We start from the raw sequence: 16,754 nt of genomic DNA on the forward strand, positions 1-16,754 counted from the left end.
CAGGGTGTTAAACCACCATCTTAGGGGCAGGTAAAAATACTGCAAAGGAAAGGGAAAAACTATCACTGAAAGTGCTACCTCCTGTCCTGTTTGTTCAGTCTGTTTTGAACTTGTGACTGTTCTGCTGTTGTCATGCAAAATCATCACAGATTTGTCACATAACTCTCTTGAGAGGAGTGAGAAATACTACTGAGAAATTGAGAAAAGTTTTGATCGCACATGTTACCCTGCAGTCTCCTGATAAGCTTGTTCCAGTCTGTGTAGAAGCCAGTTTCACTTGGTGTTCTGAAAAAACATGTTGACAAAATGCAAACTTGGTATGTCATGGCTTAGTAACATCATGTAGAGATGCTGTTACCTCCTGTGCCTACAGACCAAAGGGACTTGTTAGGAAAGTTCATCTTCTGTTCTAAGAATCTAAGACTCCAATTGCTTCTAAGACTCCATTCCTACCATAAAAAAACCCACAAAACCAAAAAACCAGAATGAGATCTGTGTCCTTGTTCTAGATGTCAAAATGGGTTCCTAATGCCATTATGTGCTTTGGTGGCATAAAGTTTCCTGACATGGGGGTGCTTGAACTGTCCTGGCTTTAGGGAACAGGTGCTCAGGGGCAGATGAATCAGTCCATCTCACTGAGTTTGTGGGAGCTCATTTGAGGGCTGCAAGTGCCCCTCGGAGCTTTGCAGCCCCTTCCCTGCTCCCTGGGGGCTCAGCTACCTGTGTGCAGGGCTGGCTCTGCTCCGACCTGCTTGCGTAGCCTGGGATGGGGCTGTACTGGAGGGAGCAGAGTGACAGGGAGGTGTGAGGAGCCTCCTGGGTGGCCTCTCTCCCTTTGCTTGGGAGCCCTGTTCAAACCTGGGCCTTTGCCTGAGGGGTACCACCAGTGTGCCTGTGCCTGGCTTCGACCTTTGCTGATCCTGACCCACTGACTTTCCAGCTTCAGCTCCGACCTACTCATCTCCACAGATTTGCCTGGAAACTTGAACTCTTGGTTGATCCTTTTTTACCGTCACTGGCCCTGCTCTACGTGTTTGTTTGGGCACTGTGGGAACGTGTCCTTGGTGAGGTCACTGCCCTACCTGCTGCCTTGTTGTGTCCAGCTCTGGGGTCACCTGCCCTTCCTGCTCCCTGACACCGTAAATCTGCTCACCTGTGAGCCTGCACTTATTTGGTGGCTTTTTTATGACAAATGTTGTATTTGCTTTCACAACCATGAAGTCTGAATTGAGTTTTGTAAATTTTTTTTTGTGTGTATAGTCAACAATAAATGCAGATGTAAAAAGCAATCTTCTTTGTTACATCTTAACAGATCTGATTAAAAAAAAGCTGCCAAAATTACTAACTGCTAATTAGCTTGGGGAGGTGATCCATATTATTGCTTTCTTTTCTGTGGTCTAGATATCTCTACCAGGTAGGTAGAGACTTACCTGGTCTCTATGCTGCTAAAAGCAATGTATTTGCCTCCTCAGAATGTTTATGGATCCAGATGCTAATTTAAATTTATATCTAATCCAGACGTCCCCCTCTTGCAGACTAGTTGGATGACTAATTCTTTATAGCCTAAGAACTAAAAACTACTCTTTCTTATTAATCAGTACACTTTATTTTATAATTGTTGTCAATAGCATTATTCTTTTTGTTCAGCTTTATGAGACTATTGCCTTTCCTGCCACTGAGTGTATTACAAGGGAATACTTACAAAAAGAATTACAAATGTTTCTTCACAAGAAAGGATATGCCTATACTCCTGTTGCAATAGATTACAATTGTTTTGTATTCATTTCTCATAAAGATTGCATTAATATCATTAAAGTTGCTGGTGAATCTTGTTCCAAACCTCTTAGGTAATTAATTATAGTCCTCTAAGCAAATTGTGCTCCAGACATGTGATGGTACTGTTTGCAGCCCAGCTAGTGAGAATGCAGGTCACTTCCCTTTCATGGCTCTAGAGCTCAACCAGTCTGCCCAGGGAGATTTTTAATCGAGGCTGAATTTGTTAATTTGTACTAATGCACCAAAATGAATGCCGCACTTCAGTAACCTTAGAACATGAAACCTAAGAAAAGACTGGTCCATTTAATAAAGGTGGTATTACCAGAGAAACTCAGCATGACTTGGAATAACCTTGGAGCAGAAACATGCTCAGATGGTGCTAGTGAGAGCACACATTCTCTTCCTCCGTTAAAATTCAGGCTGTTTTGATAAAAGAGGAGTTTGAATTTGAGTTTTTCTCAACATTTTTCAGCTATGTAAAAGTGGGTGGGAACTCCTCACCTGATACTGTTTTGAAAGAAAAGTGTTTGCAGTCTGATGATTCACCTTCTAGTTTTAAGCCAGAGTATCAAATTCGGGGTGCTGGTTTTGTCGCAATAGATCCAACAGTTTCTTTGCTTCTGCTTAGTAGTTCTTAAGCAATGCTATCTGTAAAATTGTTTTAAAGCCTCCTAGATAGAGACTGTCACATTAGGTTAATAACTCTTAAAATAAGCAAAAAATCCAGGTGATAATCTGTTAAGCTCTTTCTTAAAACCCTTTAAGAGTGCATTTGTTGGAATTTTCAAGAATATTTATTACAAGCCTAAGTAGGACTTAATTCAATGGAAGTTACACTTCTAAGCCACTAAAATACTCACTGGGGTTTTTAGGTGCAGCCAACTACATCTTTAGGCACCTAAACCCATTGGAAAGAGAGTTTTATCCAGCATTTTCAGGGAAAACAAAGTCATGTGCCCTTACAATCTCTTCTACAAAACAAGATGTTGAGATGACTTTACTGAAAAAGGCATTGATTTTATTTTTTGCCAAGTACAAAATAGCAAAGGTCAAAAATAATGCTCAGGGACAGAGAATGTGAGATCACACAAATGAAAGTTTGGAAACGGGAGGGTTTTTCTTCTACATATGTGTGTTAGGGTTCAGGGATAAGTGAAACTGTACAAGACCGTGGATCTCTCAAGTGCTGTTTTGATATTTCATATACCAGTATCAGGGAAGAAAGTTTTTTTAGATTGAATGACTAGTAAAAGTTATTTCTAATTCAATTCCCAAAAGAATGCACAGGAACTCAGATTTGAAACACAGTTGGTAGTGGAGAGTGGCCTTCTATCATCTCGTAATCATCTCAGTTTGGTCTACTGATTCCAGGATAACATGGTAGAAGACAACACCCAATCTGAAGAACTGGGAAATTTAAACAAAAATATCAAAGCCTGTATTTTAAAGTAGGTCCAGTAAATGCAAATATTTCAATAACATTTGAGTTGTGGTTCTGGCTGAGTCTTAAAATATTTGTGACGTTGTATCAATTACAGGTTTTAAAAGTTATAAAAATGCATCTAAATCATACTTGGCTGGTTCTTTATGATATGTGTAAGAGGAGAAACCGCAGTAGTGTTATAATTCCAAATACAAATTGGGAATTGCTGAACAGATAAGAATCAAAGATTTGGGGGCCAGGAAAGCTGACAGTGCAAAGACAAGTCATCGTCTAGTATCTGTATTGCTTTTGAAACCAGAGAGACAACTGCAGCTGTGCTGTGTTCTTACGATTGGCAGAGGATAGGTCTGTAAGCCAGGACTGCATGGAGCTTCCCAGCAGCCTGTGCCTAAACCAATGCAGACGCCTCCCCTCCCTTCCCTTCTCCTCTCCTCCCCTACCCCATGCTGTCTCCCATAGGACAGGCATGGAAATGAGGGTACACTCCGTGCATTAGTCAGTATGTTGAGTACAGTTTGTACACTCAAAAGGCTGCTGTTTGGGTTCATGGAACAGCTGTTAGGAGCTGAGATGCCATCATAAACCTACCTAGGAATCTGTGACTCAAGAGGGAAGCATGATGGTAAAATCTGGAACCCAGAGCAGAACATGAGGAAGAAAATAGAATTGCCAGAAACAGTAAGATACTGATGCCATATTATAAAACGTTTCAGCAATTTAGCATTCCTGGTGCTCTGCTGACTGTGGCCCAAGGAGATTGGATTCTGTCTAAATTCCATTCTTCAAGTATCTGTGTGGTGTCCAGGCAGCGCAGCATCAGAATGCAAATGAAATGGTGGAAAGCGTTTGCCATTTCAGCTTCATCCTCCAGGGTCACCTCCTCTGCTTCAGCAGCTGAGCACAGCCATCAGAGGAAGAGCCTCTGTGCAGGTTCAGTCAGAGAGCAATCCCAGATCCTGCTCCGGATTCAATCCAGGCTTCCTGCTGGCAGGCAGAGGATGGAGCTATGTTATCTGGGGTACACAGTATGCCCTAGAATCTGGAATAAGAGTTAGATGAGTTACCTCATCCCTGTTGGGAGGCTGTTGGCTCATAAGGAAAGATAATTGGTTTATCTGTTTTGGAAGGAGTCAAGTTTCTTTCACCAGATTTGCATTTGTTGGAGTGTGCTACTTATCTCTAGTGACCTTGCTACAGATGTTCCTTTTGTTTTTTATCTAGGGAATGTACCAGCAGCTGTTTCTGTCCCCTGTCATTGGCCTTGCCATCTCCCATGCTTTGCAGTATGTAGTTAGACATAACAATTACAAAACAAACAGGAGCTAATTTAAATCGAATGCAGTGAATGAAAAAACCAGTAATTATTAGGGGAAGAGGAGGAAGAACAGAATTGTGCTGCTATATTATGTAATTTTTGGCTCCCTCAGTGTGTGCATTCTATGGCATTTACTCCTTTTAAAGAGCTTTCTTAACCCTCATTTGCTGCTGTCTGTGTATGTGTCGCTGAGGAGAAGTGCTTTTGACTGAGCTGGCTCTGTGGAAATTCTAAATTAGTTTGAAGTTTCCATGGAAGGAGGGAGGGAATCAGAGACTGTGACAGGAGATAGCCAGTGCCATGCAGTGGGAGAGAGGCTATGGAGGTGGGTAGTCAGGTTGTCATCATTGCTAGTCTTCAAAGAAAGACCTTGGTGGACATGTGTAATCCTCAATACTAATTATGAGAAATTCGGCAAAGAGGGTAGGAAGGACCCAGCTGAAGGATCTGAATAGGGAATTGAATGAACAAAAGCAATGGAGATGATCTTTATTGCATAGCTTTGCATGCCACACTTTGAGTCCTATGAACAGGCTCAGATATTATCACTGCAATGATATTTCATGATAGTAACAGCTGGGAGCAGATAATAGGTAAAAGACACATGGTTTTACCTATTCCTGTTTGGAATAGGTAAAAGACACATGGTTTTGGCAAACTTAAACTGAAAGTATCTGAAAAGGTATCTGTAAAACTATGTAAAATGAAGAAAGAAATAAGATTAATGTCTGGAAGAATAGAAACAAGACAGGTAACAGCACAAAGATGACAGGGAAGAATAACTATTTTTGGGGTAGGACTGGAAAAAATGGAGGAATAAGAAGGAACAGCATACTACCATCTTAAAATAGAAATCATAGGGGAGGTTTCCATGAAAGCAGAGTGAGAGAGAGGAGAATTTAAATCTGCCAATAGATCTAGGAGGTGCAGAGACCTGCTACAAGACATTGCCTTTGTCATTTGTCTGGTAATCTGATCAGCATTGGTCTGAGTACAAGTGATGTTTTCTGCCTCTGCTTTCTCTAGCACATAGACATTTAGAAAGTCATTTTAATGCTACAATCATCCATCGTTGATGAAATCTGGTATCTCTGTTCACAGTGCCGTATGCCACAGGTATCTTCATCACGGGACTTGCTTCATCATGCTACTGTTTCTGTCCTTTCTTTTTAGTAATCCTTGTTCTTCTCTGCTTTCTAACATGAAGTTTTCTTCTGTGAATCTTGTGCTTCATCTTCTTCATCCATTTTTTAACTTTTTTAATCCGTGGACTCACACAGAACTTTTTGCCTTCTATATAGAGACTGACAGAGAAAAAAACTGGTTGTCAGTTTCAAAGAAAATTATCATACTTAGCACTCACCTATGAAGTTAGACTTGATTAATTGTAAATTATATTTTATACTGTGTTTATTAACTTTTTTTTTTAGTTTTAAATAAGTCAAAGTCAGTATCTAAGTTTTACATGATTAAACTTATCTTCCAAAATCTGAAAAAAAGCTTTACTACTTCAATGCAAAAAGAACCACAGTGCAAAGCAGTACATTTCTATTGAAAATAAATAAGTAGACCACTCTATAATTATTATTATTGTCATTACTACCATGCAAAAGTCTAGCAAATGTACCAATTTAACCCAAATGGTGTGATATTGTACCAGAAATAAAATTAGAAATAGCTTATGTACAAAAGTAAAGCTTATTTAATGAGTTTAGGAAAGGTTTTTTAGGGGATTAATAATTGGAAAAAACAGAGGAGTCTTAAGGTGCATGAGTAATTTTTCAGTTCTGAAAATAAAGCGAGAGTCTACGTGCAGGCTGAATAATGATCAATATTATACTGAAAAGGAAATTCAATTTTACCAAAAAAATTTAAATAGCACAAGGAAAGACAGTTCTTAAATCACAAACAATGGTGTTTTCATTGAATTTGTATTAGTTTTCCAAGATTATACTTATTTCAATGATGCCTAATAGGTTTTAACTCCCTTTCCCAGAAAAGGACTCAAAATATTTCTTACATAACAGCTTCTAGGTGACACAGGCCATCAGCTGTCTGGATTTCAAACTTCTCCACTCTTCGGAGAATTCCTTTGGGAATTTCTTCTGTAATCTTTGTGCAACAGTTAAAGGCCCCAGGAAACAAAGCTAAAAAGTGTAGTAACAATGTTAGAAAGAACAGAGATATGAAGGGGACAAGGCATAGTTTGACTGCACAGAATCACATAAGAGCTGAGACCGGAAGGGACCTCTGCAAGTCATTGGGTCCAGCCCCCTGCTCAAGCAGGGCCACCTGGTCCCTGGGTCCTGCTTAAGCTCTGCCCCTGATAACGTGGTTGGCATAACTACCACCATTGTATGAGGTAAGCAGCCATTCTGTGACCAAGCAAGTCATGTGTTCATGCCCCTTCCCTCGTTGTCAGACTCCAAAGATCCTATGAACCAAGCAGACAAACCAAGCAGATTTCCACTTCCCTTCCCTACCGCCCCCCAGCATGTACTGCTGTCTGCCATCATTCCTCTCCAGATGCAGGACTTTGCGTTTCCCCTCGTTAACAACATGAGATTCCTCTCTGCCCATTTCAAAGTCAGTAAAACCATGTAGTGCATCAGCTACTGCTCCCAGTATTTTATCTTGTGCAAAACATGCCACAGGCACATTCTCTTCCATCATCCAGGTCATTAATTAAGATGTTGAACAGTATTGGTCCCTGGGGTTTGTGCCACTGATCACAACCCTCTGGACCTGGTCCTTCCTCCAGTTTTCAGTCTGCCTCACTATTCAGTCATCTATCCTATACTTTGTCAGCTTGTCTATGATGATATTACAGGAGACAGCATCAAAGCCTTTACTGAAGTCAAGGTACACTCAGCCTTATCCATGTAATTTGTCACCAGTTGCTCTGTCCTGTTTAGCAGTGGGTTCACATATTTGCTCCTCTTTCTTTTGCTATTTATCTACTTGGGGAATACTTTATTACACATCACATCCCTTGACAGATTCAGCTGCAGGTCAGTCTTGTCTTTGTCTTTCATAACCCCATTCCTGCATATTAGATAACAACTATATGACTCCACCTGGGTCACCTGCCCCTGCCTCCACCCCTTTGTTCCTTACTTTGTTTTTATGTTCAGGTTTAGTTAGAAGCTCTGAACACATCCATGCGGGCCTCTTGACAGACTGCTTAGTTTTTTGTTTGTCAGGACAGATCTTTCTAGAGCTTGGAAGCGGTGGCCCTTGAACATCCACCTGCTCTGCTCAACTCTCTCCTATCTAGGACCATATTACATGGAATTCTTCCAAACAGGTCTCTGAAGAGACTGTAAATCTGCTCTCATTAAATCCAGGGCTGTGATCTTGCTTTTTTGCCCTGCTCCCTTCTCCTAGGATCCGAAACTCCACCATCTTATGGATTCTGTATCCAATGCTGCCTCTGATTTCATGTGCCTGACCAGGTTTGCCTTGTTTGTAAGTATCTGGTCCAGCTGAGTGATTTTCCTTGCTAGTTCCTTGATTACTTGTGGTGGAAGATGTCATCAATGCACTTGAAAAAGCTTGTGGATTGCTTGAGCAATTGCTTTAGCTGTATTGCTCTTCCAGCAGATATCAGGGTGGTTAAAGTGCTCCATGAAGATGAGGGCCTGTGAATCTGAAGATTTTTCCACCTGTTTGAGGAAGGCCTCAGCTACATCTTCCTGGTGAGGCAGTCTATAGCAGGCACCTGCTACCACGTCACCCATGTTGGTCTCCTCACTAATCCTGACCTGTGACCTCTCTGTTGGTCATCGTCCATTCCCAGGCAGAGCTCCATGCACTCCTGCTGCTCTCTTGCATAAAGGTCAGCTTCCTCTCCTTGCCTTCCAGCCCGCTCTTCCTGAAAGCCCATATTCCTCAGCTGCAGCACAGCAGTCATGTGAGTCACCCCACCATTCACCCCAGTGAGCTACCAGCCCTGTACCTGCAGACAGACTTCAGACTTCTGTTTGCTCCCCATGCTGGTAGTTGAAGGGCATTTCAAAGTGGTGTCAAGGGTTAATTATCTTTACAGCTTATGAGATACCATCCTCTCAGCTTCTCCCATGAGAGAGATTGATGTTTTTGTTGTTTCAAGAACAATTTATTTTACCTCTCCTTGTGCACACATATGTAAAGGCTTGTTACAGTAAAATAAAAAATAATTTTAAAATATTTAGAATCATAGAATCAACCTGGTTGGAAAAGACCTCCGAAATCATCAAATCCAACCCTTGATCCAACACCACCGTGGTTACTAGACCATGGCACTAAGTGCCACATCCAGTCACATCTTAAAAACCTCCAGGGATGATGAATCCGGCACCTCCCTGGGCAGCCCATTCCAATGTCTGATTACCCTCTCTGTAAAAAATTTCTTCCTAATATCCAACGTAAACCTCCCCTGGCACAGCTTAAGACTGTGCCCTTTTGTCCTACTGCTGGTGGCCTGGGAGAAGAGACCAACCCCCACCTGGCTACAACCTCCTTTCAGGGAGTTGTACAGAGTGATAAGGTCTCCCCTGAGCCTCCTCTTCTCCAGGCTGAACAGCCCCAGCTCCCTCAGCCTCTCCTCACAGGACTTGTGCTCGAGTCCCTTCACCAGCCTAGTTGCTCTCCTCTGGACCTGCTCCAGCACCTCAATATCCTTCCTGAACTCAGGGGCCCAGAACTGGACACAGCACTCCAGGTATGGCCTCACCAGCACTGAGTACAGGGGAAGAATCACTTCCCTGGTCCTGCTGGCCACACTGTTCCTGATCCAGGCCAGGATGCCATTGGCCTTCTTGACCACCTGGGCACACTGCTGGCTCATGTTCAGCTTCCTGTCAAAATTATTTTAATTTTTTGGAAGAAGAATACCAACATTAATGACAGAGAAAGTGTCAGGAGTATAATTTAAAAGATCTGCCTTGTGAGGTAGAATCAGGGCCATTATCTTGTTATCTTTTAGAAATTATTAATGCTGTTGCTGGGATTTGTGTTTTCTTTTGCCTCAAGGACTCCCATGCCTGAATGTGTCTCCACTAGGGAATAATCTGCTGAATTTTTTCCTGGTTGCTAATACCATCTTGAAAATAAAAAGTCACTGAACTTTAAAAAGGAGATTGTAATTCAAGGTAGTTTGTGGGGGATTTTGTGGTTTTTTAAAGACAAATACTAACATCTTGGTGTTTGATTTTCTCTGTACTGGCATAGAAAGGAATTTCCTCCATCAGCTCAAGGACAAACAAAGCTATATTGCTTAGAGATCTACCCAGGATGAAGGTCTCAAGATTAAATCTGTGCTTCAAAGTGAGCACAGCAAGGACTCCTGTGTCCCAGACCATGAACTAATATGGGAGAAGTGGGGAGAGTGTTTTTCCTATTTGTTTGAATTTTTTTCCTAGCCATGCTGTCGTCTAAGTAATCATTTAGCTTTAAGCACAAGACTCACAGCAATAGAAAAAAAGACAGGGAATGAATTTCAGTTCCTGTGAGCAGGAGATAAGAAGTCTGTTCAAAAATTTTCCTGTATGCAAGAAGACTGTGTTCTCTGGTCCTGACAAGAGTGCTTGCTGAGTGCTGGAATAACAGATGCTAGCACAGCTGTAGAAGTGAGTTTGAGCAGCAGGCAGGGGAGCAGGAGTTGCTGGAGAGCAGTCACACTGTCCACTGCAGCTTGCAGGGGGGCTTTTGTACCTGCGGGCCTGATGACAGACTCCTGGGATTTCACAGTCAGAAAGGAGCGTGAAAGATGGCAACTGGCCTAGCATTTGTCTCCTCAACAACCCAGAGAGACGGACAATAAATAATCACGTGGTCCAGAAGGACTAATTAAGTGTTGAGCATTACCTGTGTAATTTCCCTGTTGTCCTTTGCTTTTCTCTCTTCAACACCATACTTCTTGTGAAGCCAATTAATTGATGTTCACAAACGGAAATTCAGCTCACTGAACACCACTAAGTGTAAGTTTTTTTCTGAGGCCTCAAGGCAGCATCTGGCCCCTACCCTACTTTATGTTTAAAAACATCGCTCGTTTTGATCTGATTACTCAGATCTAAACCATCAGTATTGCACTTTACAGTGCAACCTTTGAACCGGAGCATTAAAGCCACTGACATCCAATTCACGCAGTTGTACAAAAGCTATGCCTTGCAACGTGAACACGGGTAGCAGACTGCATGTGAAATAGTCAATACACGAAGAGAAAGCAGACTGAAATTCTGTATATCATGTAAGCAAGGTGGTGCTTATGTTCTTGCTAAAGAGACAAAAGTGTTTCTTATGGAGATTGAGAGGCTGCAAGTAACTTTTTATTGGAGATGTGTGCCTGGGGAGGCTTCTTTCTTTCATTGGTATCTATTCCTCGAGGAATTCTGATCTGCACTAGTTTTTTTAATGAAAAAGAAGCTGTTTCTTTTTTTGGTTTTGTTCTGTGCATGAAAGTGCAGCTACAATATGGAAAATAGAAATTAATCTTTGAATCACAGATGAATGCATGGCACTGGGGACTTCCTGTCAGGGAACATGGCAGTGTCATCAGCAACCTTCTGCTGACAGTGGCATTTGTGATAACTGGTACCTTTTTACATGGGAGCCAACTTTAAAAGTGATTTTTTTTTCCTGGGTGTGAAGAATGATTAGAGCAGTGAGCCAAGGAATTCCTGTATTTCCCCAGAGCCTAGGAGAGCTGATGCTACTCTCCTGGAGCACTGAGCCATCCTGCAGCTCCATTATTACTCTAACTTCACTCTAATCCTGCAAGTGCAAACAAAGCAGGAGGTAATAAGCAAAGCTAATGATTTCTGCCCAACCCAATATCATAATTATTTGTGGTTTCAGCATTTAAGTCAAGGTTATTAGTAATCATTGATCTAAATGGTAGTTAAAAGGAAAGAACTGTGGTTTTCCACATGGGTGGCCTTTCATGTGCCATTTATCAGTCAGTGAGATTTTTTCAGTGCTGTCCATTTCATTTGTCTCTGTGGCTCAGTGGCACAATCAGAAATACACAGCAGCTTACCGAAAATTATTTAGACCTGTTGTCTGACACTGAGCCTCTTTAACCAGCTGCTGAGGAAAGGACCAACAAGCTTAGTGATGGATCTTGAGACAGGTCCCCTCAGGGATTGCTCTGTTGTTATTTCAGCAGGTGGTATTATCTGTTTTGGTATTTTTTTCCCTGGGAACTCTTGACAGGGAAAGACCTATTGGTTTTTAAGTTATTTAGCACATTTGAAAAAAAAAAAACAAAACCACTTAATTTGTTTCTCAACAAAAAAAATTCCTAAAATTTTTAATTATTTTTAAATAGCACTTATTGTTCAAGGAATGTAGCACGTGAACTTAATTTAAACTTCCCATGGTGGCTTGTTTCCTTGGAAGTCTGTCAAATCTTTGTGTCACTTTCTTAAGGCTGAAAGAATCCAAAGCGGTTGGCATTTAGAGATTAGTGTTTTCATCTTCATTCAGCTAGACCTGTTAAAAGCTGTTCTATTAAAATGTTGCTCCTAAATGTAGAAGATCCCCAAAGAGTGTGAGTCAGTGAGTTTGAATTGATGTGATGGGGCTCTGGGGCCTTCAGGATATGGACCTGCTGCAGCGAGTCCAGAGGAGGCCACGAAGATGATCAGAGGGCTGGAGCACTTCTCCTATAAGGAAAGGCTGAAAGAGTTGGGGTTGTTCAGCCTGGAGAAGAGAAGGCTCCAGGGACACCTAATTGCAGTCTTCCAGTACCTAAGGCAGAATAGTGGGTTTACATTAGATGTTAGGAATTAGATGTTAGGAATTAGATGTTAGGAAGAAATTCTTTACTGTGAGAGTGGTGAGACAATGGAACAAGTTGCCCAGAGAAGTTGTGGATGCCCCATCTCTGGAAGTGTTCAGGGCCAGGCTGTATGGGGCCCTGGGCAACCTGGTCAGTGGAAGGTGTCCCTGCTCAGGGCAGCAGGGATCTAGATGATTTTTAAGGTCCCTTCCAACCCAAACCATTCTATGATGGAAGTGGAGTACTTCGGAATGAAGCACAGTGAAAACAAAGCATCTGATGGTACGAGACCTCTGTGAGTACTATTCATATATAATGTGTCTTTACACTTGAGTTGATCAATATCAAGTCTCTTTGACTGCCTGAAGTTTCTTTTTCCATTTCCTATTTGCTACCTGGCCAAACTTAGTCCACAGAAACTTTTCTCATCCCTCTGCTTCACTTTTTTCATTGTCATTCTCAAACTTGAGAGCCACGTGTTAATCAGTTGAGGAAGGCTGCGTCATGTAGGGTTCAGGCAAGAAATACTAAAAGCAATTATTGCTGCTTTAGGCAGGACTTGTACAGCTCTTTTCTTCACAAGTTTCACTCCAGCAGTTAGTGTTTTGACCAGGCCTTTGGTGTTCCCTCCTGAATTCTGCCGGCAGCACAGAGGAGACTGTCAGTACTGCTGGCAGAGCTCCTCATTAACCTTTTTGCACTGGCTGTGACCCACGGACTGCTGAGTGAAAGGCCATGCTGTAGTTTTTCTTTTATGTGACCAAAACCCGAGAATAATAGTTCTGGAACTTACACAAACTAAGGGAGCCCAGCAAATATGCAAAATGTTACTGAGCAGGACGGGTTCCCCCAAAGCATAAATCTGAGGCATTTGCTGTTTCTATGCTGAAATGTGAGACCTGCCACTAATGTGCCTCAAGTTCACGCTGAACTGATGCAGCTCTGCACCCATTGCACAATTTTGGCACACCTGTGCTATTAGCTGCAAGCATTAGTGTTTCCCAATGGAATTCTTTTGTGGTTACAAAGTAGGCTTTGTACATCTGGAAGAACAAAGCAAAACAAAACAATTTGCATTGATTAATTTGATTATTATCTTGCTTACCCAGAACACGGAAAGTGTTGATATGCTTCAGTATCAATACAGCCACAGACAAGTTTCAGCCCTAAATCCCATGTTGTTGGCTTATGAGCATAGAATCCAGGCTCTGCCCTTGGAGGGAAATCTAGTATCACATCGCCTACACTTTAAATTACTGTAAGGCAGCTCATTTAGTACTCATTTGTTCATGAAGCTGCCAGAAAATGTTCCTTTCATTTGAAACAAACTTGAGGCTATTTTAAGAGTTCAGCACCTCAAGGTAGGTCTTTTCAGCTTGACCTAATGCAAGCCAGTAACTATTTCATTGTGCAGAAGGCTCTGATCCTGGTTGGCAGGTGAACAAAGTGGGATGCTAGGATCCTTGACAAATGTAGCATAGCTGTAGTCTGTTAAAACAAGGAGGTTGCTTAATAGCTGGACTTGAGAGGGGAACTCAAATGCTGAAAAATGCGCTAGTGCATCCTACTGCTTTGACTGCATGGTAATACACACAGTTAAAGCACAATTCTGAGAGATGAAAAAGGATAGAACAGTTTCTAACCTATAACTAAATCAAATATAATTAATAATGTATAAATCTATAAATCATACTATATAATTCTGTGGCAAAGAATAAATATAAATGAAGTTATGCAGTGATGCTTTTCCTGTTTTGCTATGAGGACTGCTGTTAATAGGGACATTTTCAAGGCTGGAAGAATTACTGGAGATAGACAGATGAGTATTTCATACACAGGATTGTCAGATTGGTTTTTGTCCATCAAATAATGATCAGCTTCCAAGCTCTCTGTCCCTATACAACATCCTTGATGATTATATTACAAAGCACCAAGGAAATGCAGGCTGTAAATTGGCAAAACAGAGTATAATATTGATGTGGTCAAACAAACAGTAATATCTAGTGCCTCGCCTAGCAAAACCAAACCTCATAATGCCTTGCACTTAAGTGCAAAAAGAAGCTGTCATGTGAATATAGATCTGTTTTTATCTATAAAGCAACACATTTTGATAACAGAGAACCCATCTCCAACACTGCACAGATCACCCTAGGTCTCACCGGACAAGCATTATTAGAATAACTTGAGTTGGATAACTGCAGATAATTCTTCTGGAAAGTCTCAGTCAGTCTTATTTAACTGTTATTCCTATGCTGTAGCATCCAACACTTGATTTAGATGCTACTACTGTGTAAGGATTACCAAATTTCTCTCTTCATGTCTTCAAGATGAAGTACATGTAGGAGCTTCTGAAAGAGAATTTCTGTCTTCTCAAATTGAAATTCCCAAACCAACCCTCTTTAAAATAAGTTCTCTTGTCCAACCTGCTGATAGTCTGTCATGCAGTGCTGCTCCCCTCACTGCAGGTATGGCACTCTGTAAATCCCTGGCACTAAGATGTGATTATAGAAGGCTATCAGGATTTTTTTAAAGTAAAATTGCAAAAACTTCTGTGGAATTGTATTATGGGGAGTGGGGGTGGAGGAGTGGAGGTTGTGGCAGGGGAAATCCCCATCACACTCTTCAAAATAATCTTGATCTCATTTTCTGGCATTGCCTGGCCAGGCCACATTCTTTCCTGTGGCCAGGTACGGTTTTGTCCAACATATGGCTTTCCTGGCCTCTGTCAACAGCTACCAATTCACATCCACAAGCAAAGTAAACTTTTGCAAGTTTACATGTACCAGCCCAAATCTCACTTGTATATCTGTACTGTCACACTGAAATAAATGGATGCATAATGGAGAGCCTAAGAAGCCTAAGGCTACACTGGGTTAAAGCCAAATCTAGTTCAGCTCATGGTAGGCTGTGCCTGTACCCTGACAGCCAGTTCTATCATTTGAGTATCATTGCCAAGTATGGAGTGTGTTTGGGTGAGGAAAGTTAGGTGGTAAAGGCATTTCCCCTGTGCTAGGTGATTCAGTATAAAAGAATGTTCTAAGAGAACCTTTACTTTGACCTCTGCATGTACGTGCCAGTCCTATTGTGCAAGACCTTGCTGACTGGCTAGATCATAAATCTAGTACAAAAGCTTTCCCATGCCAGCAGGTGCAGTTGCCATTTTAACAGGATAAAGTTTTAAGTCAGATTTTGTCCGTGTGTTGTGTAAATTTTTAAGGAAATCCATTATTCCTACTCCTACTGAAGCCAGTGGAGCTTGAGAAAGGTTCACACCAAAGGATGAAGTGCTCCAGAATCTGAGTTATCTTCTCTGTGAACACATTTTTTTAACAATAAAAATTACATTGAAAACCAAAGAATTCAAGCACAGCACTGGCCAATCTTGTTTGAATTTTTAAAAATTTTTATGGAAGTGTTATTAGATCTCCTGAATCCTCAAGACATGCTGCACTGAATGCAGAGCAAAGCTGCATGCAAAACTGCTTTTCTGGTGAGAGAAATCAGTTACTTGAAGTTTGTCATAAAAAGGTTTTTGAAACCTTTGCCACCCAGGGCAATTTCACTTTAAAGAAAAAAGATTAAGTGGTTCTCTAAACATATTCTCTCTGAGAAGCTTGGAAAGGAGGCATTCACAGCTGAACTAGAGAGATCCTTTTGAAAAAATACTGAAATATTACTAGGTGCTCCCTCAGGAGATCACTGCTTCTCCTTCAGCAGCTAAAATCTTTCAGCTATCTTCTTGATAATGTCTCCTACGACAAATAATTCGCTTGGCTTTTTCTTGCTTAAGCCACTTCACAGAATGATAAAGTGCCCACATCTGTTGTGGAAACACCGACTTTGCTGAGGAAATGCTCAGGTGACTCCACTGAAAATGCCAATTGCTCTGTGGAGTTAAGACAGCCAGGTTTCACTTTTTGAATCTCCCCATGCTACAGCAGAGACCTCTAAGCTATTCACTCTGGTCCTGTACAGAGCTGCAAAGGCTTAAGCAAACACAATTCCAGGTAGACACACTTGGGGTCTTTTTTTTTTTTCTTTAAGAGAATAAAGTATAGAAATAGATAAAATACAATTTTACTTACTCTCAGACGTCTGACTAACCGTGACTGCTAGAAAAACCAAAACAGTGACTAAGTTCATATCCATTCCTCCCAGGAGCTGTGGGAGCACAGCCACAGAGCAGGCAGCGAGCTGAGCTGCAGGACTAACACCTGACCCTACCTCCCGGCTGCTGGGGATGAACGTGGCTTAAAGCCCCACCCTGAGCAGCCGCTTGACGTTGGCTGCGTCCTGTGTGGCACTATGGACTTCAGCAGGATTCCTCTTCCCACCTGTAGACGTATGGTTAAGTGTTTTGCCAGATGGGAAAATCGGCTGTATTCCACATAGGGCCCCAAGATGGTACTGCCTTACAGCCAGATCCTCACATTGATGAGGCTCTTCAACAACAGAAA

The 16,754-nt window shown here is 41.6% G+C and overlaps 1 protein-coding gene across 1 annotated transcript; it reads right to left on the minus strand.

The window, feature by feature from the left end:
* Positions 1-4,999: 4,999 nt before the first annotated feature.
* CCL28 (C-C motif chemokine ligand 28) lies at positions 5,000-16,617 on the minus strand. Its single transcript, XM_017811123.1, has 3 exons — positions 16,383-16,617; positions 6,556-6,682; positions 5,000-5,839 (listed from the first exon to the last, which is right to left on the minus strand). The coding sequence occupies exons 1-3, from the start codon at positions 16,444-16,446 to the stop codon at positions 5,683-5,685; spliced, it is 348 nt and encodes a 115-aa protein (XP_017666612.1). The 5' UTR covers positions 16,447-16,617; the 3' UTR covers positions 5,000-5,682.
* Between the last annotated feature and the right edge of the window lie 137 nt (positions 16,618-16,754).

Source organism: Lepidothrix coronata, unplaced genomic scaffold (genome assembly GCF_001604755.1).
Source record: "Lepidothrix coronata isolate B3197 unplaced genomic scaffold, Lepidothrix_coronata-1.0 Scaffold31, whole genome shotgun sequence".
Taxonomy (NCBI): domain Eukaryota; kingdom Metazoa; phylum Chordata; class Aves; order Passeriformes; family Pipridae; genus Lepidothrix; species Lepidothrix coronata.

Bases quoted from the DNA above. Each gene is read 5' to 3' on its own strand.
- CCL28 (XM_017811123.1), bottom strand. From the start codon at position 16,446: ATGGATATGAACTTAGTCACTGTTTTGGTTTTTCTAGCAGTCACGGTT. The intron at 6,683-16,382 runs GTAAGTAAAATT...TACACTTTTTAG, and splicing joins GGTTAGTCAGACGTCTGAGA to CTTTGTTTCCTGGGGCCTTT. The intron at 5,840-6,555 runs GTAAGAAATATT...TTTCTCTGTCAG, and splicing joins TGTCACCTAGAAGCTGTTAT to TCTCTATATAGAAGGCAAAA.